General features: G+C 42.9%; 1 protein-coding gene across 1 annotated transcript in view; it reads left to right on the top strand.

Annotated features, from left to right (window-relative positions):
- The window catches only part of ccdc175 (coiled-coil domain containing 175), a 64501-nt gene that overhangs the window by 13236 nt on the left and 24567 nt on the right, over positions 1-26698 (top strand). Inside the window, exons 5-10 of the mRNA XM_078233818.1 lie at positions 1455-1591; positions 8355-8465; positions 13084-13155; positions 16083-16218; positions 23138-23269; positions 24241-24379. Coding sequence (XP_078089944.1) covers positions 1455-1591; positions 8355-8465; positions 13084-13155; positions 16083-16218; positions 23138-23269; positions 24241-24379 — 727 coding nt within the window. The remainder of the gene's footprint in view (positions 1-1454; positions 1592-8354; positions 8466-13083; positions 13156-16082; positions 16219-23137; positions 23270-24240; positions 24380-26698) is intronic.

Consider the following 26698-nt stretch of genomic DNA (forward strand, 5'->3'; position numbering starts at 1 on the left):
CTGCCCATTTGTTGACTGGAAATGTTATGCTCTCTGCACAGATTAGGGAGATCCTTCACTTGTTTTCTCGATGTATGAAAATTCCACAATAAGTGGGATAGAATCTCCTTAAGATTGCCACTTCCAAACTGATGCCACGCAGAACTGGCAGACTAAGATGATAGGCTTAAAATTCCACAGGTCCTACCTTAATGAAATACATACAGGCAAGTAGTTTTTGATCCTCCTGTGCTCTGCTCCACCTGATTCCTGTGGAGGTATGGCCCAGTATTATTTGAAGGGGATGCCGATTGCCACTGGGGATAAAGCAGAATTAGAAAGTCTTCAGTGGAAATAGTTTTAAAAGAGCTTTGGCCAGCCAAATTTTGCATCTTACCCTGACACCTTCTCTGAGGCGGATTCCTCGGTAGCTCTGAAATTAGCCAGGGGACCTGATCCCTGCCTCTTTGGAGCCTGAAGTACAATTTCTAGCTTGGAATTTATCATTTCACAAATCAATCAAGAAGCCGTGTCTTGCATTGTGTATTAATGCACTAAAGTACTGCAAACTAGCACACTCGGACACTGCATAATAAATATTTTTTTAAATGAAGTTTAGTAGCTGCTAAAACTCTAATTCCATGTACAGCAAGAATTCCAGCAATTTTTTGTTTAAACTTTGTTTTTACAAATAGTTCATCAACTCTTCTTGCTTTATTCAATTCTCTAAAAAGATCAGTTTACATATTATTTATCTATTTTTCTCTCTAAATATCTGCCTTCCTCTCCTGAATACATTGGTTCTTTGTTAGATTATAGTTCAAATGGTTCTTTGTTCGATTACAGTTCAATAGCTACTGACTCACCACAAATACTTTTTCTATTTGCCTAATACTTGCCCATGGGAGTGCTAATGGACCATTTGACAATGAGCACACATGAAACTCCAGTACAGGTAACTGGGTAGTGGAGTGCTCCCAGCCCCAACATGGCCACTTCACATGGGGCATTTCTTGAGCTCTGAGTTAATTTGGGACTCAGCTTGAGACTTCCCTTATTTATATGTGTCTGTCACTCATTTGATACATTCACTTTGCCATGAATTGCAGAATATTAATTTTGCAATGTGAGTAAAGTGTATCTACGCCAGGATAAGTGGTAAGTTCAAATTTAACATTTTTGCAAAAGACATCTACACCACATTTTTACCATTTGCCTGAAGCATAAGCAAGCATGAAGCAATTTTATTATCATTGAAAAAGAAAATTAAGTCATTTTTGACAATGCAAATCAATCTTTTAGGAGGACATTTAATGATAATGAAGAGTATGGCTGATTTCAGAATGCAGTATCAGGATATTTAAGCAACAAAATCTTATTTTAAAACTATGTGTAATTTTGTCACTGTTTGTTTCTTTTAACCTGATGATATTCCTTTGTTATTAGACTTCCTAATAGCATGCTGTTCTCTACAGGGAGAGAAAGACACAACAGATGTCAAAGAGTTAAATCAAGGACTTTTAAGAAAAAGTGAATCTCGCCATGAAGCATTAATGAAAGCAAAAGAATATGAATTGGAAGTGAAACAAAATTTTAATAGTCTAGACAAACGGTGAGCTTATCTAGCGTTATAATTCATGCTACAAACTTAAAATTTATTAATAACTAGTGCTACAAGAAACAACAAGTGTCAGCTGTGGTTCAATTGGTTGTACTCAGAATCACAAGGTTCTGGATTCAAGTCCCATTCCAGAGTTAAATCATAGAATCCCTACAGTACAGAAGGAGGCCATTCGGCCCATTGAGTCTGCACTGACCACAGTCCCACCCAGGCCCTATCTCTGTAACCCCTCATATTTACCCTGCTAATCCCCCTGACAGTAAGGGGCAAGTTAGCATGGCCAGTCAACCTAACCCGCACATCTTTGGAGTGTGGGAGGAAACCGGAGCACCCGGAAGAAACCCACACAAACAGGAGGAAAACATGCAAACTCCACGCAGACAGTTACCCAACCAGGGAATTGAATCCAGGTCCCTGGTGCTGTGAGATAGCAGTGCTAACCATTGTGCCACCATGCCACCGTTAAAAATCAAAGCTGACCAAAAAATCAAAGCTGACATTTTGGGGCATTGCTAAGGGAGTGTCAGAATGCTTTCTTTTGGATGGGATGTTTGGGTGGATGTAAAAGATCCCAATGCACTATTTTGAAGAAGAGCAGTGGAATTATCCCCGATATCATGGTTGATATTTATCCCTTAGTGAACATCACAAATTCTGATTATCCAGTTATTATCACTTTGCTGTTTGAGAGAGCTTGCTGTGTAGAAATTGGCTGCTGCATTTCTGACATTACAATAGTGACCGTTGGAAGCAACAAATGTTCACTAGATTGAAGCCTATGATCAGAGGAGTGATTGAGTAGAATGGATCTAATATTTTCCGGAGTTTAGAAAAATGATAGATAATCTCATTGGAGGATACAGTCAAATGTTGTCAGAGGGCTTGACTGAGTAGATACTGAAAGTCGAGAACTAGTCTCACAAATAGCATAGTTTTAGAAATAAGGGGTTGGCCATTTCAGATTGAGATAAGGAGAAATTTCCCAGAGGCTTGTGAATCTTAGGACTCTTCTGTCATGGGAGGCTGTGACTGTTCAGTCATTGAGTATATTAGAAACTGAGATCAGTATTTTTCTGGACTCAAAGGGTATCAAGAGATAATACGATCAGGTGGCAAAGAGTTTGCAAGTCAGCCACGATCTTACTAAATGGCAGAACTAGCTTGGGAGCCATATGGCCTACTTATTCCTTCTTGCTTGCATTTCATAGAGTCATAGAGGTTTACAGCATGGAAACAGGCCCTTCGGCCCAACTTGTCCATGCCACCTTTTTTTTTAAAACCCCTAAGCTAATCCCAGTTGCCCACATTTGGCCCATATCCCTCTATACCCATCTTACCCATGTAACTGTCTAAATGCTTTTTGAAAGACAAAATTAAACCCGCCTCTATTACTACCTCTGGCAGCTTGTTCCAGACACTCACCACCCTCTGTGTGAAAAAATTGCCCCTCTGGACGCTTTTGTACCTCTCCCCTCTCACCTTAAGTCTATGCTGTCTAGTTTTAGACTCCCCTACCTTTGGGAAAAGATATTGACTATCAAGCTGATCTGTGCCCCTCATTATTTTATAGACCTCTCTAAGATCACCCCTCAGCCTTCTACGCTCCAGAGAAAAAAGTCCCAGTCTATCCAGCCTCTCTTTATAACTCAAACCATCAAGTCCCGGTAGCATCCTAGTAAATCTTTTCTGCACTCTTTCTAGTTTGATAATATCCTTTCTATAATAGGGTGACCAGAACTGTACACAGTATTCCAAGTATGGCCTTACCAATGTCTTGTACAACTTCAGCAAGACATCCCAACTCCTGTATTCAATGTTCTGACCAATGAAACTAAGCATGCTGAATGCCTTCTTCACCACTCAGTCCACATGCGACTCCACTTTCAAGGAGCTATGAACATGTACCCCTAGATCTCTTCGTTCTGTAACTCTCCCCAATACCCTACCAGTAACTGAGTAAGTCCTGCCCTGGTTCAATCTACCAAAATGCATCACCTCGCATTTGTCTAAATTAAACTCCATCTGCCATTCGTCAGCCCACTGGCTCAATTGATCAAGATTCTGTTGCAATCGGAGATAACTTTCTTCACTGTCCACTATGCCACCAATCTTGGTATCATCTGCAAACTTACTAACCATGCCTCCTATATTCTCATCCAAATCATTAATATAAATGACAAATAACAGTGGATCCAGCACTGATCCCTGAGGCACACCGCTGGTCACAAGCCTCCAGTTTGAAAAACAACCCTCTAGAACCACCCTCTGGCTTCTGTCAAGAAGCCAATTTTGTATCCATTTAGATACCTCACCCTGGATCCCATGAGATTTAACTTTATGCAACAACCTATCATGCAGTACCCTGTCAAAGGCCTTGCTAAAATCCATGTAGACAACATCAACTGCACTGCCCTCATCTACCTTCTTGGTTACCCCTTCAAAAAACTCAATCAAATTTGTCTTATACACTAGTTGCCAGGTCATCTGAGACAAAGAAACAACAACCTGGTTAGGAAAAATGTCAAGTCTCAAAGTAAAACATACAAGCTGACTCCTTCACATTTCAGTCTTTCTCCACATATGCCTGAATAAAATTATTTTCTCCCTCTTTCCTCACTTCAGCCTTCTCTTCTTTTTCCACTTCTACGACATAGAGTGTAGGGTTCTCCAGTTGGTAGGATATAACAAGTGGTGTTCCTCATCATTACATTGATGACATGGATGAAAAAATAAAGTTATATTTCTCAAAGTGTGGGATTCCTTGGACATTGCAGCATTTTAACTGCAGAGTATATGTAACTTTTTCCCCTCTGCTTTCCCAATCTAAAATTTGATAGGCGTGGCTACTTGTCAGGTATGGAAGACTGCAGCATAATTCTGCCGCCAAGAAACGTGGTGATGGTGGGGATGTGAAGATTGTATTGGCATAGGATGGGTAGTGGGAAGAGCATGGTTTGGGGTGGAGTTAATGCTCACAGGAGGTGGAAGCTAACGCATTGCAGGGAGAGATTAGGGAAGGTCACATAAGTATCAATGATGAGCAAAGATCATGGAATGAGGTGGATGGTGTGGTTTACAGGATTTCTGTGTTTGCTTTGGAGGAAACATTCCTGCTGTTCTTGGCTCTCGAGCAAAAACACAGCAAGTAAAAAGAGGTTAGGAGGGCAAAGCGCCAAGCCAGGAAAACCTGCCAACATGAGATAAAAAGAGAAACCTTGTTAAAATCAAGACACACAGTCTCCTTGAAAGATTTCAATGACCAAACCATCTCAGCACAGTGGATTGACTGTCTGTCCTCATCCCCACACCATTAAAATTGCAAGTTTGGGTGGATTGGTTCCTGCTTAAAGCTTTTACCATTTTTATTTCCCACTTGACTGAAGCCCAACCATTTTTGGTTGTTAAAATTCCCTCCCATGTAATTCTGGAGGTGGAAAATTAAAAGTTTTTGTCATGAATACCGTTGGGTATATTTACATGATTATGGAAATGAAGGAAGAAAAAGAAGTCTGAGCAGAATGAATTTGTTAAGTTGAGGTTTTTCAATGCAGCACCTGCATGACAACAGAATGGGCATGGATGGGTACATGGGACTGGGATATTATAGCTATTACTGAGACATGGCTGAGGGAGGGACAGGACTGGCAGTTCAATGTTCCAGGGTACAGATGCTATAGGAAAGATAGAACAGGAGGTAAGAGAGGAGGGGGAGTTGCACTTTTGATTAGCGAAAACATCACGGCAGTACTGAGAGGGGATATTTCTGAGTGTTCGCCCCTGAGTCTAGATGGGTAGAACTGAGAAATCAGAAGGGGGAAACCACTTTGATAGGATTGTACTACAGGCCCCCAAATAGTCAGCGGGAAATTGAGGAGCAAATATGTAAGGAGATTACAGATAGCTCCAAGAAAAATAGGGTGGTAATAGTAGGAGACTTTAATTTTTCCAATATTGACTGGGGCAGCCATAGTATTAGAGGCTTGGATGGAGAGAAATTTGATGAATGTATTCAGGAGGAATTTCTCATTCAGTATGTGGATGGCCCGACTAGAGAGGGGGCCAAACTTGACCACCTCTTGGGAAATAAGGAAGAGCAAGTGACAGAAGTGTTAGTGAGGGATCACTAGTTAGTGAGGGACCAGTGACTTTCATTAGCCTTAGATAGCAATGGAGAACGATCGGTCTGGCCCAAAATTAAAATTCTAAATTGGGGCAAGGCCAATTTTGATGGTATTAGACAGGAACTTTCAAAAGTTGATTGGAAGAGTATGTTGGCAGGTAAGTGAGAGGTTTTCAAAAATGTGTTAACCAAGGTTCAGGGTAAGCACATTCCTTTTAAAGTGAAGGGCAAGGCTAGTAGAAGTAGGGAACCGTGGATGACTCGGGGTATTGAGGCCCTGGTCAAGAAGAAGAAGGAGGCACATGACATGCATAGGCAGCTGGGATCAAGTGGATCAATTGAAGAATATAGAGGGTGTCGGAGTAGAGTTAAGAGAGAAATCAGGAGGACAAAAAGGGACACAAAATTGTTTTGGCAGATAAGGCAAAGGAGAATCCAAAGAGATTTCTCTCTTAACTCTACTCCTACGCCCTCTAGATTCTTCAAGTGATCCACTTGATCCCAGCTGTCTATGCATGTCATGTGCCTCCTCCTTCTTCTTGACCAGGGCCTCAATACCCCGAGTCATCCAGGGTTCCCTACTTCTACAAATGCATAAAGGGCAAAAGAGTAACTGGAGAGAGAGTAGAGCCTCTTAAGGATCAACAAGGTCATCTATGTGCGGATCCACAGGAGATGGGTGAGATCCTAAATGAATATTTCTCATCAGCATTTACTGTTGAGAAAGGCATGGATGTTAGGAAACTGAGGGAAATAAATAGTGATGTCTTGAGGAACGTTACATATTACAGAGAAGGAGGTACAGGAAGTTTTAAAGCACACCAAGGTAGATGAATCCCTGGTACCTAATGAAGTGTATCCCAGGACGTTGTGGGAGGCTAGGGAGGAAATTACGGGTCCCCTAGCAGAGCTATTTGAATCGTCGACAGCCACAGTTGAGGTGCCTGAAGATTGGAGGGTAGCAAATATTGTGCCTTTGTTTAAGAAGCCTGCAGGGAAAAGCCTGGGAACTACAGGCCGGTGAACCTAACACCTGCTGTGGGTAAGTTGTTAGAAGGTATTCTGAAAGACAGGATTTACAGGCATTTAGAGAGGCAAGGACTGATTAGGGACATCAGTATGGCTTTGTGAGTGGAAGATCAAGGGTTAGTGAAGGTAGATGAGGACAGTGTTGTTGATGTTGTGTACGTGGACTTTAGCAAGGCCTTTGACAAGGTACCAATGAGGTTATTTCATAAGGTTAAATTTCACGGAATCCAGGGTGAGGCAGCCAAATAGATTCAAAATTGGCTTGATGACAGAAGCCAGAGGGTGGTTATAGAGGGTTGTTTTTCAAACTGGAGGCCTGTGACCTGTGGTATGCCTCAGGGATCGGTGCTGGGTCCACTGTTATTTGTCATTTATATTAAGATTTGGATGAGAATTTAGGAAGCATGGTTAGTAAGTTTGCAGATGACACCAAGATTGGTGGCATAGTGGACGGTTGAGGTCTACAGTTTCGAAACATCGCAGCCAGTGATCGAAGCTGTTAGAGGCTCCTACGGCTTGAGGATTCAATTCTAATCTATCGGGTTTTAGTATCTGCTCCATCCCAAAACTTTTTGCGAATAAAATTGATGTACTATCAATCAAGCAAAGACTAGTTTGTATGCAAGAACAAATAGGCTTTTATTCGCAAAAGACTTGGAGCACACCCATGCTGATGAACTGGTCCAGCGACTGAGGCAGGGGGGTTGGGAGCAGTCACCTTAATACCTGGACCGGGGGGGAGGAGTCTCGGGCAGGGCCGGCAGGGGCATGCCCAGGCATGTCACACACACACACACGCAATAAGCTTAACAGTGGTTTACCACAGAAGAGTCCCTCTGTCAGGGCTGGAAAATCCCACCTTAAGCCTAAGGTTTTCTTGAAAAGGGGTAGGTCTGATAACTGGATTATTTGAAGGCCTCCACACAGCCAGGCAGTGGGACTACAGTGATAATCTTCCCAGATGTGGCTGTTAAGTGGCCATTGATGTGTCTGGCCACTGTCCAATTATAGGTAGGTAGTGGGTTGGCTATCCACACTGCAGTCCCTAGAGGGGCAGACAACACTGCACCTTTGGCAGTGCCACTGAGAGAGGTGGCTGCTGCTGAGACTGAGGGAGGTGTCATTGCAGTAAGGAAATCAGAACTTTCTTTTCACTGCTGAGGCCAGGCAGGTCCTGACAATCAGAGGGATAACTTCATCTCTTATAGTGTCAGGGTCATAGGGGCTGCCTTTTCCGCCAGCCCCACATCCCCTCTGTTGAGAATTTCATTCCTTGTGCATGCAGTGGTACTGCAACTGTTTGCAATCTTCTTGCAGTGTAAATTAAAACATTTTAGTTTTAGAATTATATTTAATTGCCAGTGAGCGCTGTTCTTTTGTCATATTTTGATTCCCTCTTTAAATAATTTCTGAAACTTTTTTATTACCTCTCCCAAGATGATTTCTGTGACTGTTACCTTCCAGCTGTTATAAATTATACTTCCTGAAAATGTAGTGCAAGAGAAAGATATCTATTGAATTGTCAGGTCACAGGTTTCAACACAAAATTACAGCAGTATTGTATTCTAAATCGATATTATGAATCAGTTTTTTTTAATATTCCAGGTTAAGTACAGTAAAAGAATTGCTTGCTAACATTGAAGAAGAGGTATCACAGATGAGAAGGCAAATTCAAGAATTTGAAGAAAAGATAATGTCTGTTATGGAAAAGCACAAGTAAGATCATTTGACATGTACTAAATAACCATTGGGTTAAATGTTATTGAATGATTTTGCATTTACTGCAACTATTTGGAAAAGGTATGGGGGGGCGATTCTCCCATTGCATTGCGCTAAATTTCTAGCGCTGGGCCAAGAGATTCTCACATTGGCCGATTCGCAGGGTTCGTGTGAGCGTTCACGCCCCGTTTGTGCCTCCCAACCCAAATTTTTTGGCAGTGACGGAACCACGCCAACACTCAGCGTAACCGTCATTTGCATGCTTTTACATACCTTAGCGTCTGATTAATAGGTCTGAGACAGCAATCTCCACCCTTGTTCGCGTCTCCCACCTCTGATCAGAGTGATGTCACTCTGGCGTGGTTTATACTTGGTATATAAAAGTCAGGAGTTGGCGTGGCAGACTTGAACAGCAGTAAGGAGGTAAGTTTGATGGAGCTGCAGTCCCTGGAGTGCTAGGGAGGTTGGAGGCAGGGCCTGGAGTTTTGTTGCTCACTGTGTGGAGCTTCCTGTTGATGTTCAGGTTCTGTGTCCTGGCCCTGTGGCGTGGGGTGGGGCCCTTAACGGAGTGCTGCTCAGGCTGTCTGCAGCCACTGTGCTGTAACTTTGTTCTGGCTGTAGGGGGGAGGTGAGGGACTGGACTGAGTGCTGGGGTTTTAGAGAGATGGGGGGGGGGGAAGTGACAGCTAATCAGTTCAAACAGGGGTGCTCAAGTTAACATAGACACTCAAACTGCATGTACTCTGTAGTGAATGGGAACCCATCTTGTGATAATTAGGAGTCATTCCCTGCCCCATGTCCCTGACCTGCAACACATGCCTGGAAGGGAATGCTGTAGTTGCACTCAAGGCAATGACTCAAGGGAGCGCAATGACCACATACCAACTTGTATACTCTCCCTGCCAGCCATGTGCACGATGCCAATGGCAGGCAACCTAATCAGGTGACGAATGGCACCACAGATTGTGTTGTGTTGCCAGCACCTGCAAGAGGAGGTACTGGAACCAGTGAGGGTTTCGGGAGGGGTGGGGGGTTGTTGGAGTAGATGCAAGCAATGACCCCCACTGTACAGAATGGATTTGGGACTGATTGATCTAGAGCTGGCCATCATGGTCACATTGCTTTACCAAGACTGTGATGTCAGAATTAAGATTGGGCTACCAGACGTAACTCTGGCCAACATCTTCATTTTTCCCGGATGACCATTATGTAGTAACGTTAATATTGGACGTCATCCTGGGAGCGGAACAATTACTCGGGACCCTCAAAGAATAATCCTGTCCTCAACACTGAGTTCAGATTTCTTAATGTGGTAGGGTTTCCTTTCTTCGGAGGGTCGTCTTTGGAATCCATCATTTTGGATAAGGTTTGGTCTTTTGCAGTCTAGGCTTTAATCTGCCTTGCTGACTGCCGCTGGCAAGGTCTTCAAAAGGTTCAAGGTCATCACAACCTCTTCTGCTGCCGGTAAAGAAACCAGGTTTGTGGGCAATGGGTGGTGATTCAGTGCGACTGCATTAGCTATCCGGGTCCCAGGGTGGTTTTCTAGAAATATTCGTATGCCACCAATAACAAGGCCCAGCGCTTTATCCATGTGGAGGCGATGGGCGGAATTGCTTTGTCCTCTTTGAAGATGTCCAGTGAGGGTTTATGGTCTGTAGCTATGAAAAATCATCAACCGTAGATGTATAGATGGAACTTCTTCACATCAAATAAGACCGCCAACCCTCCCTTCTCAATTTGAGAATACCTTCGCTCTGCATCCGAAAGGATTCTGGAGTTATACAAAATGGGTTTCTCGCTCCCGTCTTTCCAGTGATGTGACAGCACTGCACCAACCCTGTACAGGGAAGCATCACAGGTTAAAATAAGTTATTTCTTAGGTTCGAAATTGATCAGTAAGTCAGATGACAGTAATTGGGGTTTAACCTTAGAAAATGCCTCTGCCTGCCGAGCTTCCCAAGACTACCTGTTGTACTTTCATAGTAGAGCGTGCAAGGGGGCCAGCATGGAAGCCAAGTTTGGGATAAATTTTTCATAATAAATTACTAACCCCAGGAAAGATTTTGACTCTATGCGTTCCTTGGGGTCAGTGCCACCATGGTGGCCTTTACTTTATCGTCTCCTGGATGTAACCCCTTGCCATCTACTAGGTAGCCTAAATAAATTACTTTGGCTGCCTGGAAAATGCATTTCTCCTTCTTCAAGCAAACTCCCGTTCTGGGAAATCGCTGCAAGAATTCTAAGTTGGCCAGATGTTCCTGTTCTAAAGACCCTGGACCAAAATGTCATCTAAGTATACTGCTACCTTGGGTAGCTCTTAAAGGATGTTTTCCTTAATTCTTTGGAAGATGGCATCGCTGATGAGACTCTGAAAGGCAAACGGGTCTTCTCATAGGAAATCTTATGTGTGTTGATTGTCACGTATTTCCGAGGACTCATCCAATTCAAGTTGGAGATAGGCATGGCTCATGTCCAACTTGGAGAATGACTTACCACCTGTTAATTTGGCATACAGATCTTTGATCCGTGGCATAGGGTACACATCAAGTTTGGAGACCCGATTGACCATCAGTTTATAGTCCCCTCAAAGACGAATTGATTTGTCAGGCTTAAGAGTCGGGACAATGGGTGCAACCCATTCTGTAAATTACACAGGGTTTATTATTCCCAAGCTTTCAAAGTGCCTTAGTTCAGTTTCCACCTTCTCCAGCATGGGATAAGGGACTGAAGTACCTAAGTGTAACATTGGCGTCAACACAGATCTTGGCCTTGGCTCCTTCTATTTTCCCAGGCCCTCCTGAAAAGCTCCAGGGTACCTACTGATAACTTTGTACAGTCCCCTCATGCCTAATCTGAAGATCTCCAACCAGTTGAGCTGAATCTGCTGGAGCCAATCTCTCTTCATATGGCTTGGTCCATCCCCCCATATAACAATGAGTGGGAAACAAGCTGAATGCGGTCTATAAATCCCTGGGACCACTGTGGTGCCTTTCATTTGTATAGGTTCCCCCATGTAGCTGGCTAGCCTGGCCTTCGTATCTTCCAACCTCAGGAGTTAGATGCCCGATTGGAGGTGCTTCTAGGTTGGTTCTCCAATAACGGAGACTGCAGCTTCCGTGAACACCTCCATTTTCAAGGGATGGCCATTTACTAGTAATTTCATAATTAATGGGGCAACTTTTGTTCTTATAATAAAGTTCAGTTGTAGTGTTCCTGTCTCTGGAAGAGGAGATACCTGCACAATATGCTCAGGTACCAGTCACGGCTTTCTTCCTAGGCAGCACACATTTTGCCTGTTTCTGAAACATCACCATGGCTGTGTTCTTTGAAAATGCTTGCAGCAATTCATCAACTGGCAACTACACCTCTCTGGAGTATGTTCTTTAATCCTCTTGGAGTCGGCATTGCCACTCCTTGACTGCCTGGTGGTGACATTAGAGTTCCGAGAATGAAGGAGCCCTTTAACCTTGATTTTTACACAAGCACTCTCCATTGAGGACTGATTACACCAGGTTCTTTTCTCTAGTTGGAAAACATTGCTCCCTGATGCTCCTTGTAGCTCCTAAGCCCCTTTCCCTGCATTCTCGAGTGACAAGGCAATCTGATAGCTTTTTTTTAAATCCAAATTGGATTCTGCCAAGTTTATGTTGGATGGTTGGGTCATTTATGCCACATACTAATCTGTCCCACAATATTTCATTGAGAGACTGTCCAAATTCGCAGTGTTCAGCTAGTTTCCGCAACCTAGCCAAGAACTCAATGACAGGTTCCCCAGGGGTTCTTGCGGCCACGTTGAAGCGATACTGGAGAATTACCAGGGGCTTCGGGACATCGTTTTTTTTAACCAGTTCTACCAGTTCATTAAAAGTTTTTGAAAGAGGGGCACTTGGATAGGTAAGACTTCTTATCACATTGAAAGTTGGGGCCCCGCGTGCTGTTAACAGTATCACTTTTTGTTTTCCGTCTCCTTCAGTGGTGTTAGCATGGAAGGAGTAATGTTTGCACTCAGTATATCGGGCCCAGATTTCCCAACATGTATTAAAGGGTTCAACTTCGAAAAGAAGCTTGATCGCTTTTTATGCTGGAGAAATTCTTGACATTCAAAGGTTGTCTGGAGGGAAAGATGGAAGTAAAAAGAGAATTTGTTTTCCTCGTCGCCAATGTTGTCATTCAGCCAAACAGCAGTCTCCCGCCACCAACACCCATTATTGTGAACCAAAGAAAGGGGCCACTCCCGCAGTTTACAGTCAGGTAATCTTCATCTCTGGACCTACAATGCCGCTCTGGGTAAAGTTACAGGCTTAAAAACCCCCACTAGCTGCTTCCCATTGGATGAGCCTCTGCTCACTCAATTAGACAGCACATCACAAAGCCCACCGGGCGATCTATTGATGATCCCCCATGGTCTTTGTGGTCGTCATAACACACCCAATTACCCTTATTGATTCTATTGGCCTGCCAATGTATTTTTAAATAGTCTAAACTTGATGTAGCTCTTGAATCATTAACCATTTTAGTTTGTATTGGAAGTACTATTACCACAAAACAAATTTTTGTAGTAATTTCAGTGAATACGTTTTAATGTTTACGGTATTAAGAATTTATTTTGGTTTAGGGATGCTATGGACTTTCTGACTGGGGAACTGGAGAAATATAAACACAAGCTTGAAAAAGAAAACCAATTAAGGTAAGATTTGGAAACACTGTGGCATCCTACTCCCTGCACGTCAATCTCAAGGCAATTTGTAAGTATAAATAAATATACAAAAAATAATTTCATGTAAACATCAAATACTTGGAATTAACAACTAATTCCCTCATAGACAGCCAAACACACCTGGTTTGTTTGAATAGTCTAGCCGACTGTAAGGTTGTTTTTTGAATAATCATCATTATAAACTAAAGATATTTCACAGAATATTAAAGAAAAACCCAGCATCACTTCTGGATATACCTGACAGTGAAAAAGGTTTACAATGTTATGAAGAGCAAGTTTAACACAGAAATATGCCCCACAACTTACAGGTAAGTGCAGAGCGAGCGAGGGCATTTGTCAGCAGCCAGAGATACCAGAATACATTGGCCTTGTTGTTTTTCTTTTTATAACACTTTTTAAATCCACTTCCCACCAAGCAGCCAGCCAGACTGAAAGCTCGGCATGAAAGCCTGCAGTGGAAGGTTGCAGCTTGGGACCACCTGGGAAGGTTTCCAGCAATTAGATATTAGAAAGTATATTCCGATGATGAGGTTTCAGTAAGAGGCAAGGTGGGTGTTGCCATTTGTGAGCAAAACTGCAGTCAAAGCTAGGATATCAATGCGGATCACCCATTGTAAGGTTAAGGACTGAGTAGACATTCTGGAGGAAAAACAAATGAGGATTTTGATTGCTGATCTGCAGAATACACTGCTCGGTTGGTGACATGAAAGAGAGGAAACTAGGTAAAATTAGCCCCAGTTCAAAAATATTATTGGACTGGAAAATCAGCAAGTAAAAAGGATGAGTTTATCTGTGTTAAAAGGATGAGGTGACAAGTGCCTTAGTGGATCCCTTGGAGAATAAATATTGAGAGAGGCACAACTGTGGGTTTGTCCAAGGGAAATCCAAGCCTATGATGGCAGCAGGAGAATAGGAAGAAGAACAGTGTTGGTTCAGAAGATGAATTTAGTTAAGTTTTAAAATTGCAATTGAGTTTCAATATATGTTATAAAACTCCGATTCACATGTCTGCAAAACTTGGTTTAATATTCCAGCCATCTGTCATGAGGCCCTGAGGATGGTATGTCAGCTATACTGTCAGCCAGAATGGTGCAGCATTCATTTTTTCCCCCCAGAGATATATTTGATTCATAAGATATCTGACAGAACATTACAAATGTTTCAAAATGACCATCACACACACTGCAATAATATTCAAGTTTTCTGCATCGATCATGTTGCACTCTGCAGCAGTCATACCCACTATATTTAGTTCCATGCTTACCCTGAGCAAGAGACCTCAAAGACTTCCCCACAGAGAAGCAAGTCTGGTTTTGGTGCAGCTAAGTATTCACAATGGTACCTTATTTACTTACAATTAAGCATAAGTGACAAGACAATTTCAATATTTGGCAATTACATCAGATTAGGGAATATGGTCAGTGATGAGGAGGTCTGCGACAAGTTAAAATGCATTCTAGGTAATATATTAGCATGGATAGAAAATTGGCCAACCAACAGAAAACAGTCAGAATTAATGTGTCTTTTTCGCATTCACAAACTATAACTGGTGGGTGCCAAAGGTGTAGGTACACCTGTTCCTTGCTGTCCAGACATTCACTTCAGCAGCTGCCAGCTCCACTATTGGGGTTGCCAATCTCTCTGTGCTGGAGATCCTCCCATTGGCACTCCAGCATTGGGAGCCTACTTTCATCCCTGATTGGACAATAAATCCAATCCTGGCTGTTAATTGGCTGAAAATATGAAAGTCTCTGTGACATGCCTAAAGCATGCTGTTCACTGTCAGGACCCAGTAGTAGTCACCCTGATTGAAAATCCAGTTCGCTGAGTCTGCAAAGAAGTATAGATAGATAGGTTAACTGACTGGGCAAAAATTTGGCAGATTATAATGCGAGGAAAATCGGAGCTTATCCATTTAGGTAAGAAGAGTAGAAAAAGTATATTATTCAAATGGAGAGAGACTACAGAATGTTGCGTTACAGGGAGATCTGGATGTCTTTGTACATGAAACAAATGGTACAGCAAGTTGTTAGGAAAGCAAATGAAATGTTGGCCTTTATTACAAGGAGAATGGGATATAAAAATAGGGATGTCTTGCGAAAATGGTACAGCGCATTGGTGAAACTACACCCATTATACTGCCTAGAGTTTTATTCTTATTTAAGGATGGATATTCTTGTATTGGAGGCAGTTCAAAGAAGGTTCACTTGATTGATTCCTGAGCAGAACAGGTTGCCTTGTGAGGAAAAGTTGAGCAGTTGGAGTTTAGACGAATGAAAGGTATACAGAAATGATGCAGCTGGGGCAAAATTAAATAGTGGCCTCAAGGAAGTCACTTCATTCCTGCACTGTTAACACCCCAACGTTTTACCAGCTGGTTTTGGAAGCACAGAGGACGTGCATTTTAGATATTTGGAACCGCATAATCCTTTGGGGAAATTTGGATCCCAATGTTAACTGAATCGTAAGAGATGTGCAGACAGTATGTGCTAGAAGTGACCCAAGTGCATGTTTTATTTTAATTTTTGAAAAGTTTCAATTTTCCAAGCAGGAGTGAAAGTATTCCTTCTGACCCAAAAATGATATGTTAGACCTCTTTCCCTACACCCATCCCAGCTTCCACCAGTTGAACATGACCTCTTGCCAGTTTTAAGTCAGCCATTCAGGTGAATTGCATCTGAACTATTTACATGAACTCCAGGAGTTAAAATGTCCCAGCCTTGTACCCAGGACTCTGCTGCACAACATACTTGCCTTGGACGCACCTTTAAAAATAAAAAACTCAGATTTTGAGAAAGAATTCCAAACAGTAGATTGCATTATTTAATTTAAGGAAAATGTAACAATCTAGCTCCTTCATTGAACTTTCGCTTATATTGATCTCTTTTTTTTTACAGAGAGTCTATCCAGCAAAAACGAGAAGAAATATCGAAAGATATTATGCATATCAAAGCAACTACTGAGGATTACTTAACGCGCTTGAGTATGCGTATGATGATCTTGAAAAAGAAACGTGAGAAATTAATTACAGAGGTATGGGCCCCGATTTTTCTTTTATTCGTTCATGAGATGTGGATATTTATGTCATTTATTGTCCTTTGAGAAGGTGGTGGAGTTGTCCTCTTGACTGCTGCAATCCATGTGGTGAAGGTACTCCCACAAACACTCTAACCCAGCAACAATGAAAAATGGTGATATATTTCCAACTCAGGAAGTTGTGAAACTTAGCAAAGAATGTGGCAACAGTGATGTTCCGATGTGCCTTCTACACTTGTCCTTTTAGGTGGCAGCGATCACTGGTTTAGGGATTCTGTCAAAGAGGCCTGGCTGAGTTGTTGTGCCTCCTGTAGATGGCACACATTGTCGTCATGGTGGAGCACACTTGTCCAGGCAAGTGGAGAGGATTCCAACACACTCCTCCTGCCTTGTGTCTTGTGAATGTTGGCAAAGATTTGGGAAGTCTGTAGGTCTGCTGCAGAACACAACCCCAGCTGCTTATAGCCACAGAATTTATGTGGCTATTCCAGTTAAGTTTTGATCAGTTGATAACATTGGGATTTTGATGATGGTGTGGTTTTGATGAGGGGAGGCGGTGGCCTAGTGGTGTTGTCGTTAGACTATTAATCCAGAAACTCCGCTAACATTCTAAGGACCCGGGTTTGAATCCCACCATGGCAGATTGGTGGAATTTGAATTCAATTTTTAAAAATCTGGAATTAAGAATCTACTGATGACCATGAAACCATTGTCGATTGTTGGAAAACCCATCTGGTTCACTAATGTCCTTTTAGGGAAGGAAATCTGCCGCCCTTATACTGGCCTATATGTAACTCCAGTGCCACAGCAATGTGGTTGACTCTCAACTTCCTCTGAAATGGCCTAGCAAGCCACTCAGTTCAAGGACAACTAAGGATGGCCAGCCAGCAACTCCCATGTCCCACGAATGAATAAAAAAATAGTGTTTAATGTCAAGGAAAGATGTTTAGACACTTTTTGGACATGGTCATTGCCTGTCACTTGTCCGCTGCAGATGTTTCATGCCACTTATTTGTCCAAGCTTGCATACAAACATAGAAAACAGAAATAGGAGTGGGCTATTTGGCTGTTCGAACCTATTCTGCCATTCAATATGATCATGGCTGATCCACTGTCTCAACATCATACTCCTGCATTCTCCCCATAGCCCTTAACACCCAGAAATCTATCTATTTCCTTCTTAAATATATTCAGTGTCTCGACCTCCACAGCGCTCTGTGGAAGAGTATTCCACAGGTTCACTACCCTCTGAGTGAAGATGCGTCTCCTCCTCTTAGTCCTAAATGGTCTACTCAATATCTTGAGACTGTGGTCCCTTGTTCTAGATTGCACCCCCCTGCCTCCCACCACCAGCATCCATCCAGTCTGCCCAACCTGTCAAAATTTTATATGTTTCAATTAGATCCCCTCATTCTTCTAAATTCCAGTGTATACACAGGCCCAGTTGATCCAATCTCTCCCTAAACAACATCCCTGCCATCCCAGGAATCAGTCTGGTGAACTTTCGCTGCACTCCCTCAATGGCAAGTATCCTTTCTTGGATAAGGAGATCAAAACTGCACCCAATACTCCAGGCGTGGTCTCACCAAGGCCTTTGTTCAGTTGCAGTAAGACATCATTCCCCTGTACTGAAGTCCTTTTGCAATGAAGGCCAACATACCATTTGCCTTCCTATCTGCTTGCTGTATCTGCGTATCATGGTGTAATACAGCACCCAGGTCCATTTGTATGTGATATTTCCCAATCTATCACCATTTAAATAATTCAGTTCCTCCATCCGGAGTGTATAACTTCATATTTATCCATGTTATTTGCCATGTATTTGCCCATTTGTCTAATTCTTGAAGCTTCTCAACATCCTCCTCACCACTCTCATTCCCACCAACTTTGTGACATCAGCAAACTTAAAAAATTACTTTTGGTTCCCTCATCCAAATCATTGATGCACATTGTGAATAGCTGGAGCCCAAGCACCAATCCCTGCGGATCCCACTAGTCACTGCCTGTCACTTCAAAAAAGACCCATTTATTTATACTCTCTGGGCCCGATTTTACCATTTTGATTCTAAGTGCCGAATCTGGGCGTAGTACAGATCCGACTTTGGAATCGGCGTTCAGACGCGCCCATACGCTTTCAGCTGGCTCCACTCTGATCCACGCTGTAGGTGGGGCTTACCGCTGCCGGAACGATCGGAGCTCTGAACTGCGCATGCACAGTTCGAAAAAAATCTGAAAATGCGTGCCCGTGTCGGGAAAGAAAAAAAAAAGCAGAAAGCGGAGAGAGCGGCTCTCTGACACAGATCATCCTCTGCGGGGGGGGGGGAGGAGGGAGGCGAGAAAGGTCTAAAAGGATCAAGGTTTTGTGCATCCTTACTTCTGTGGTGCACACTGCCATCACAATTGCTCACACCTCTTTCAGCGGGCTCCCCGGTACACTCCATTGCATGTTCTTCAAATGGTGTCAGGATCCAGGGTTTGGAGGTGTGACTGCCTATCATCTTCCGCTCTCTGCAATTGTGAAGGGATTTAAGGAGAATGCTGGGGCTCAGGTGCTGGCCGGTGGGTTAAGATCGACATTCCAGATGTGACGGACAGGACTTTTGCCAGGATGAGGCGGATGGATGCAGCTCAAATGAGGTTGATCTTTTTTTCTGGCATTGGCCACTGTCCTCAGTGTCAGGTCGCAGGCACTGACTGCCATGTCCACTGCTTCCCAAGCTGCAATGGTGTCCCTGCTCCAGGGTCATCTTTCCTCCTGGGGGTAAAGCGTGGTCTGCATCACCTCAACAGCGCCCAGTAGCTGTGAGTGCGGGGGTTGCGTATTAATGCAGCTCCCCTTATTAATGGCACATAGTTGCAGCCACCTCAGGCGAGTCATGAACCTGGAGACTCGATAACATCGTTTTTCACATGGCAGCTCTTTCAGTGCACTAAGTGTCAGTGGATTGCGGTGCGGAGCGCACCAGAGACCAGCGTGGATCACTCCATTATTTTCGCCATTAGAAATTTTTGGGAGAGTTCCGCCCTATGTTAGGACCAAGGCTGAAATGAGCTTTGGAACAATGTGATCCTGGCAAAACACAAACTGAGCATCAGTGAGCAGTATTGGTAAGTGCTGCTTGATAACACTACCAGCAATATCTTCCATCATTTTGTTGATGATTGAGAGTAGGCTGATGACAAGGTAATTGGCCAGATGGATCAGTCCTGTTGTTTGAGGACAGGCCATACATACCTGAGCAATTGTCCACTTTTTTGGTAGATGTTAGTGCTGTAATTGTATTGGTACAACTTGGCTCGAAGCTCAGCTCATTCTGGAGCACAAGGCTTCAGCAGTACAACTGGGATGTTGTCTGAGCCCAGAGTCATAGTCCATGCTGGATCCAGTGAACTCAGCCGGTTAATCCATCTAACAAAAGATGGTTGTGAATGCTCCTACCTTCTGTTTTTATTTGTCTCATTGGTGGTGATGGGGCTGTTGTGGCTGGAGTGCAGAGCTGTGATCTGATCCGTTGGTTTTGGAATCACTTCGATCTATCTGCAGCATGCTGCTTCTGCTTTCTAAATATAGGGGTTAATGATGTTCTTGTTCATTAATGGAATGTGGGCAGTACTGGCTGGGCTAGCAATTGCTTAATTGAGTGGCTTGTTGGGCCATTTAAGAGTCAACTACATTGCTGTTGAACTGGACTCACATACAGGCCAGACCACGTAAGGATGGCAGATTTCCTTCCATAAAGGAAAGGATATTGGAATTGGGCAGGAAAGGGGGCATTTACAACAATCAACAATGGTTTCATGGTCATAATTAAACAATTAATTCCAGATTTTTATTTGAATTCAAATTTCATCATCTGCAGAGCATCACGCTGGGTCCCTGGATTATCAATCCAGATGTGGAGATGCCGGCGTTGGACTGGGGTAAGCACAGTAAGAAATCTCACAACACCAGGTTAAAGTCCAACAGGTTTGGTAGCAAAAGCCACTAGCTTTCGAAGCGTTGCTCCTTCATCAGGTGACTCATCTGATGAAGGAGCAGCGCTTCGAAAGCTAGTGGCTTTTGCTACCAAATAAACCTGTTGGACTTTAAACTGGTGTTGTGAGATTTCTTACTGTGTTTATCAATCCAGAGACAGTATCACGATGCCATCGCCTCCCCTTAGTTCATGTTTCAATTGGAACCTGTGCTTCCTTTCTATGTGTCACAGTTTAGTTTGAAATATATTTTCTCCATAATGCTGGCTACTTTATATACAATGGAGGTGACCTTACCAAAAAAATTCTAAATGCCAAATGAGCATGAAAACGGGAGAGTTTCAGACCCATTTTTTTTGGCAAGAACAGAGAAGAAATGAAGGGCGGAATTTTACATGGATTTGTTTCTAAGTGTCGGGCGGGTGCGAAACTGGGAGAGTTCGAGATCTGTTTTTTGGGCGCGTTTTCCGGTTTTCTGGTGGTGCAGAAATTGAGCCCTCGGCTGAGAACTTCGATTTCGTCTGGTTGAAGTGTGTAGTCCGAAAAGTTGACAATGGACTTCCCTGCAGTGGTACTGTTTTCTACTGTGATACCGGGGGAGGCTTGGTGGTGATGGCGAGTTTCTCAAGTTTCCTGTTCTTGGTGTGCATTTAGATGGCGTAGTTCCGTTGTCTCGTCTGCTTGGCAGTATTTTGCAGCTGGTCGACGTCTTGAGCGCAAGTTGAGAATATGGACTCTATGTTGGTTACACACCCCCATTTCTTGCCTTCAAACAACCGCACAACCTCAAACAGACCATTGTCCGCAGCAAACTACCCAGCCTTCAGGAGAACAGTGATCACAACACCACACAACCCTGCCACAACAACCTCTGCAAGACGTGCCAGATCATCGACACTGATGCCATCACCTCACGTGAGAACACCATCCACCAGGTACACAGTACATACTCTTGCGACTCGGCCAACGTTGTCTACCTGATACGCTGCAGGAAAGGATGTCCCAAGGCATGGTACACTGAGGAGACCATGCAGATGCTACGACAACAGATGAATGAACACCGCTTGACAATCACCAGGCAGGAGTGTTCCCTTCCAGTCGGGGAACATTTCAGCAGTCACGGGCACTGAGCCTCTGGTCTTCAGATAAGCATTCTCCAAGATGGCCTTCACGACACACGACAACACAGAATCGCTGAGCAGAGACTGATAGCCAAGTTCCGCACAATGAGGACGGCCTCTACCGGGATCTTGGGTTCATGCCACACTATCTGTAACCCCACGACTTGCCTGGGCTTGCAAAATCTCATTAACTGTCCTGGCTGGAGACAATACACACCTCTTTAACCTGTGTTTGGCCCTCTCTCCACTCACATTGTCTGTACCTTTAAGATTTGATTACCTGCAAAGACTCACATTCCAACCATTATCTTGTAAATTGAGTTTGCGTCTGTATATGCCCTGTTTGTGAACACAGCTCTTCACTCACCTGATGAGGAGCCTGAGACTCCGAAAGCTTGTGCTGCCAAATAAACCTGTTGGACTTTAACCTGGTGTTGCGAGACTTCTTACTGTGCTTACCCAAGTCCAACGCCGGCATCTCCACATCATGGCTACCTGATACGCTGCAGGAAAGGATGTACCGAGACATGGTACATTGGAGAGACCATGCAGACACTACGACAACGAATGAATGGACACCGCTCAACAATCACCAGGCAGGAGTGTTCCCTTCCTGTCGGGGAACACTTCAGCAGTCACAGGCATTCAGCCTCTGATCTTCGGGTAAGCGTTCTCCAAGGCAGCCTTCAAGACACACAACAATGCAGAATCGCTGAGCAGAAACTGATAGCCAAGTTCCACATACATGAGGACGGCCACAACCAGGATCTTGGGTTCATGTCACATTATCTGTAACCCCCCACAACTTGCCTGGGCTTGCAAAATCTCACTAACTGTCCCGGCTGGAGACAACTCACACCTCTTTAACCTGTGCTTAACCCTCTCTCCACTCACATTGTCTGCACCCGAAAAGACTTAATTACCTGTTAAGACTCGCATTCCAACCATTATCTTGTAATTGAGTTTGTGTCTACATGTGCCCTGTTTGTGAACCGAACTCTTCACTCACCTGATGAAGGGGCAATGCTCCGAAAGCTCGTGCTACCAAATAAACCTGTTGGACTTTAACCTGATGTTGAGAAACTACTTACTACTTAACATATTCTGCACCCTCTCATTTTCTTCTCCACTCTGTACGCTATGAATGGTATGTTTTGTTGGTATAGTGTGCAAGAAACATTGCTTTGCACTGTATCCCAATATATGTGACAATAATAAATCAAATCAAATGAATTAACTGCATATGGTTACAATTGTTGTCAGCACAGGCTCGAAGGGCCAAATGACCTCTTTCTGCACTGTAGGGATTCTATAATTCTTGTAATGCTTTGCATCCAACACTGATTCTGGTTTCCCAAAGCAGCTGCCCCAACCACCATCCAGTACACTGACTATTTTGAGATGTGGCATTGTGGATATACATGTTTATATATGCATGACAATGTGATCATTTTGTAAAAATATAACACTGCCATGCACACTTGCAAGCCTCTAAATCTGGGCTCCTGCAACCTGCACCCAGTTCTGAAGAATATAGGGAGAGTGTATCCTGCATTTCAAGCACAAATAATGCACCTCTTTAATTTTCTCAATAACTTGGTTTGAGGACTTGTAAACGTGTTAATAGAGACTAATAAATGTATGATATCCGAACAACCCAAGTTTTCCAAATGTTGCCAGTATATAATTATTAACCTTTGCTTTAGAGTTTGGAGTGGATAAATTAAATGCCTTATATAAATGTATGTTTGTTTGGAAGACCATTGTGGTAAAGAATGATGTATATTTTATATTTACCACTCTTTTATCCTTAAAACCAGATTAAGAGACTGCAGAAGGAGATTAATATATATGCTGAGAAGACTGTGGCTCTGAAACGACAGCTTGCAGAAACAAAAGCCACAACCAGCAACACAGAACATCATTTGACAACAGATATCAAACAATTGAAAGTAATATATATTTTGCCTACTGTTTCTTAGACTTTATCTATTGATGGGTGGGGGAATCTCTTGAAGAATTTGAAATTCTATTTGATACTACACCATGTCATGCGAGAAGTCTTCCCTGAGCAAGTTTCACACTGCTGAATTTCAGAGTCAGACTAAGAAGCAACTGTAAGAGTGATAAAAATAACATAACTGCGTTAATTGATATTTATTGTAACTGATTCAAATATAAAATGCATGTAATACATTTATGAAGGACTGTGTAATATTAATGTAATAATTACTATTTGAATAAACTACTCATTAGAGTAAAATGATCATTTTTTCAAATTAAGGTTACACCTTTTCAGTTTTTGGTGTAAACCTTACCTGTTATCCTAATGATATACAAATATTGGTGTCCTTGGGTGCTTTTGCAAAAGCTTGCACCAAATCATGTTAACTTTTAAATCTGTATATTTTATTTCTACTTTTATCTGTTTAATTGTTGATTGTTTGGAACAGATTAAAAAGTAGAACAACGAAAGCCACACTACATATGAATTTCTATTTCAAAAACAGGGTGCTGAAAGCTGTTACAGATTGTAACTAACATGTTTTTAAAGTTTTATTAATTCGACTTAAAAACATTTTAAACAAATAGAAAGAGGAATTATATAATAATTGTTTGCAATATATCAAATGGTGTTGGTGTTTATCCCTAGAAGTCAGCTTAAGCAAGTAGGGGATTATATGTTTAGAAACTGAAAAGGTCAGTGATTTCGAATTCAAGTACATCCACGATAAATATGCAGTGTTGAACATTTAAATCCAACTTCTTTTAATAATTCACCAGCTAATTTAATGTAAAATGTCAGCCTGGTGCTAATTGCAATGAAAATTAAACATATTCCTGCTAATTTGTTAGTGAACTTGCAAGTCTAATAAAAATATAATAATGTGTTTCTTGAAACTTCTATTTCTCATTTCAAAAGAATGAAATTGAAGGTATGAATAAAACCATAAAAGCGCTGAAAGAGGAACTACAGGAGAAAATGTCCACCCATCAGACATTAGAATCTTTGCTTGCTGAGGAGACAGCAGTTTGTGATAAACTACAGAAAGAATGTGAAGGTATGATGATTATGGCATTTGTTTGAATTTTGCATTAAGAAAGATAAAGGAAAACAGAAGTTCAGAAATTGTTGTTACTGTGGAAGTTGATGTTTGGTGCACCAATTGAACAAACAGCATGATAGGAACAGACACCAAGTTAAAGATTAACGTAGCAGATAGATTTAGAAACACATTCTCAGGGGGATTTTCCAGCCGTGCTCAGCCCAAAACCAGAAAATCCTGCTCAAGGTCAACGGATCTTTGCATGGTCTCTCTCTCTCTCTCTCTCTCTCCCTCCCGCCCCCCCCCCCCCCCCCCCCACACACACACACACACACACCAGATTCCTGTGGTGGGCGGGACAGGAAAATTCCCCCTTCTGACAAATTAAATAAATTGGTGCTTTGGAAAGCTACAGCAATGTGTACATTTAGGCTGGCAGAGCCACTTCCCACCACTGGTTCTCACATTGCTCACCCTCAAAGAACAATTAATTATCTATATGCGTGCTTGCATTTTGCATAGCTCTGCAATCATTAGCTTCCAGATCTAGATCTTTATACGATATAGGACTAAGCGACAATGTATATCTACAGTATCAAGTAATTTTGTATCTGTATTAAACACATGAGTGTGGAGCTTCTGTTTTGGATGCTATTAGGAATTCAACTGCAAGTTCAGACATGCAAATATAAGAACTGAAGAAATGGATGCAAGAATAGACCACATGATCCTTTGAATTAGCTCTGCATGTCAATATAATCAAGGATGGTCTTCTGCCCCAATCTATGGTAATGTTACTTGATCAGTAATCCAAAGGTCTGGACTAATTATACTGTGACACCCCATGACAGCAGCTGAGCAATTTAAATTCAGTGAATTAGATATACTGGAATACAAATAGAGTATTAGTGATATTTCCTGGGATATGAGCATTGCTAACAGAGCCAGCACAAGCCCCCACAAATATCGCGCTGGTTTCTCTGCTTCTTGTCTGTTGTAAGAAGTTTAACAACACCAGGTTAAAGTCCAACAGGTTTATTTGGTAGCAAAAGCCACACAAGCTTTCGAGGCTCTAAGCCCCTTCTTCAGGTGAGTGGGAATTCTGTTCACAAACAGAATTTATAAAGACACAGACTCAATTTACATGAATAATGGTTGGAATGCGAATACTTACAACTAATCCAGTCTTTAAGAAACAAAACAATGGGAGTGGAGAGAGCATCAAGACAGGCTAAAAAGATGTGTATTGTCTCCAGACAAGACAGCCAGTGAAACTCTGCAGGTCCACGCAACTGTGGGAGTTACAAATATTGTGACATGAACCCAATATCCCGGTTGAGGCCGTCCTTGTGTGTGCGGAACTTGGCTATCAGTTTCTGCTCAGCGACTCTGCGCTGTCGTGTGTCGCGAAGGCCGCCTTGGAGAACGCTTACCCGAATATCAGAGGCCGAATGCCCGTGACCGCTGAAGTGCTCCCCAACAGGAAGAGAACAGTCTTGCCTGGTACATTGGGGAAACTATGCAGACGCTGCGACAACGGATGAATGAACACCGCTCGACAATCACCAGGCAAGACTGTTCTCTTCCTGTTGGGGAGCACTTCAGCGGTCACGGGCATTCGGCCTCTGATATTCGGGTAAGCGTTCTCCAAGGCGGCCTTCGCGACACACGACAGCGCAGAGTCGCTGAGCAGAAACTGATAGCCAAGTTCCGCACACACAAGGACGGCCTCAACCGGGATATTGGGTTCATGTCACAATATTTGTAACTCCCACAGTTGCGTGGACCTGCAGAGTTTCACTGGCTGTCTTGTCTGGAGACAATACACATCTTTTTAGCCTGTCTTGATGCTCTCTCCACTCCCATTGTTTTGTTTCTTAAAGACTGGATTAGTTGTAAGTATTCGCATTCCAACCATTATTCATGTAAATTGAGTCTGTGTCTTTATAAATTCTGTTTGTGAACAGAATTCCCACTCACCTGAAGAAGGGGCTTAGAGCCTCGAAAGCTTGTGTGGCTTTTGCTACCAAATAAACCTGTTGGACTTTAACCTGGTGTTGTTAAACTTCTTACTGTGTTTACCCCAGTCCAACGCCGGCATCTCCACATCTTGTCTGTTGGGCAGGCTCTGTGGCTGACAGCAAACATTCTATCCCAGGCCCCACTAACAGTGACCAGCAGCAGCTCTGTCAGCTTATGCCTCACTCAAGGCAGCTTTGCAGTTGTTAGCATGGCTCGTCACACTGCATGGATTCTGCAGTGCTGCCATCAATGGGAACCCATCCTATAATAATCACAATAGCCTCTGCAGCGTCTGGTTCAACTGAAAACCAT

The sequence above is a fragment of the Mustelus asterias genome, chromosome 18 (assembly GCF_964213995.1).
Source record: "Mustelus asterias chromosome 18, sMusAst1.hap1.1, whole genome shotgun sequence".
Taxonomy (NCBI): domain Eukaryota; kingdom Metazoa; phylum Chordata; class Chondrichthyes; order Carcharhiniformes; family Triakidae; genus Mustelus; species Mustelus asterias.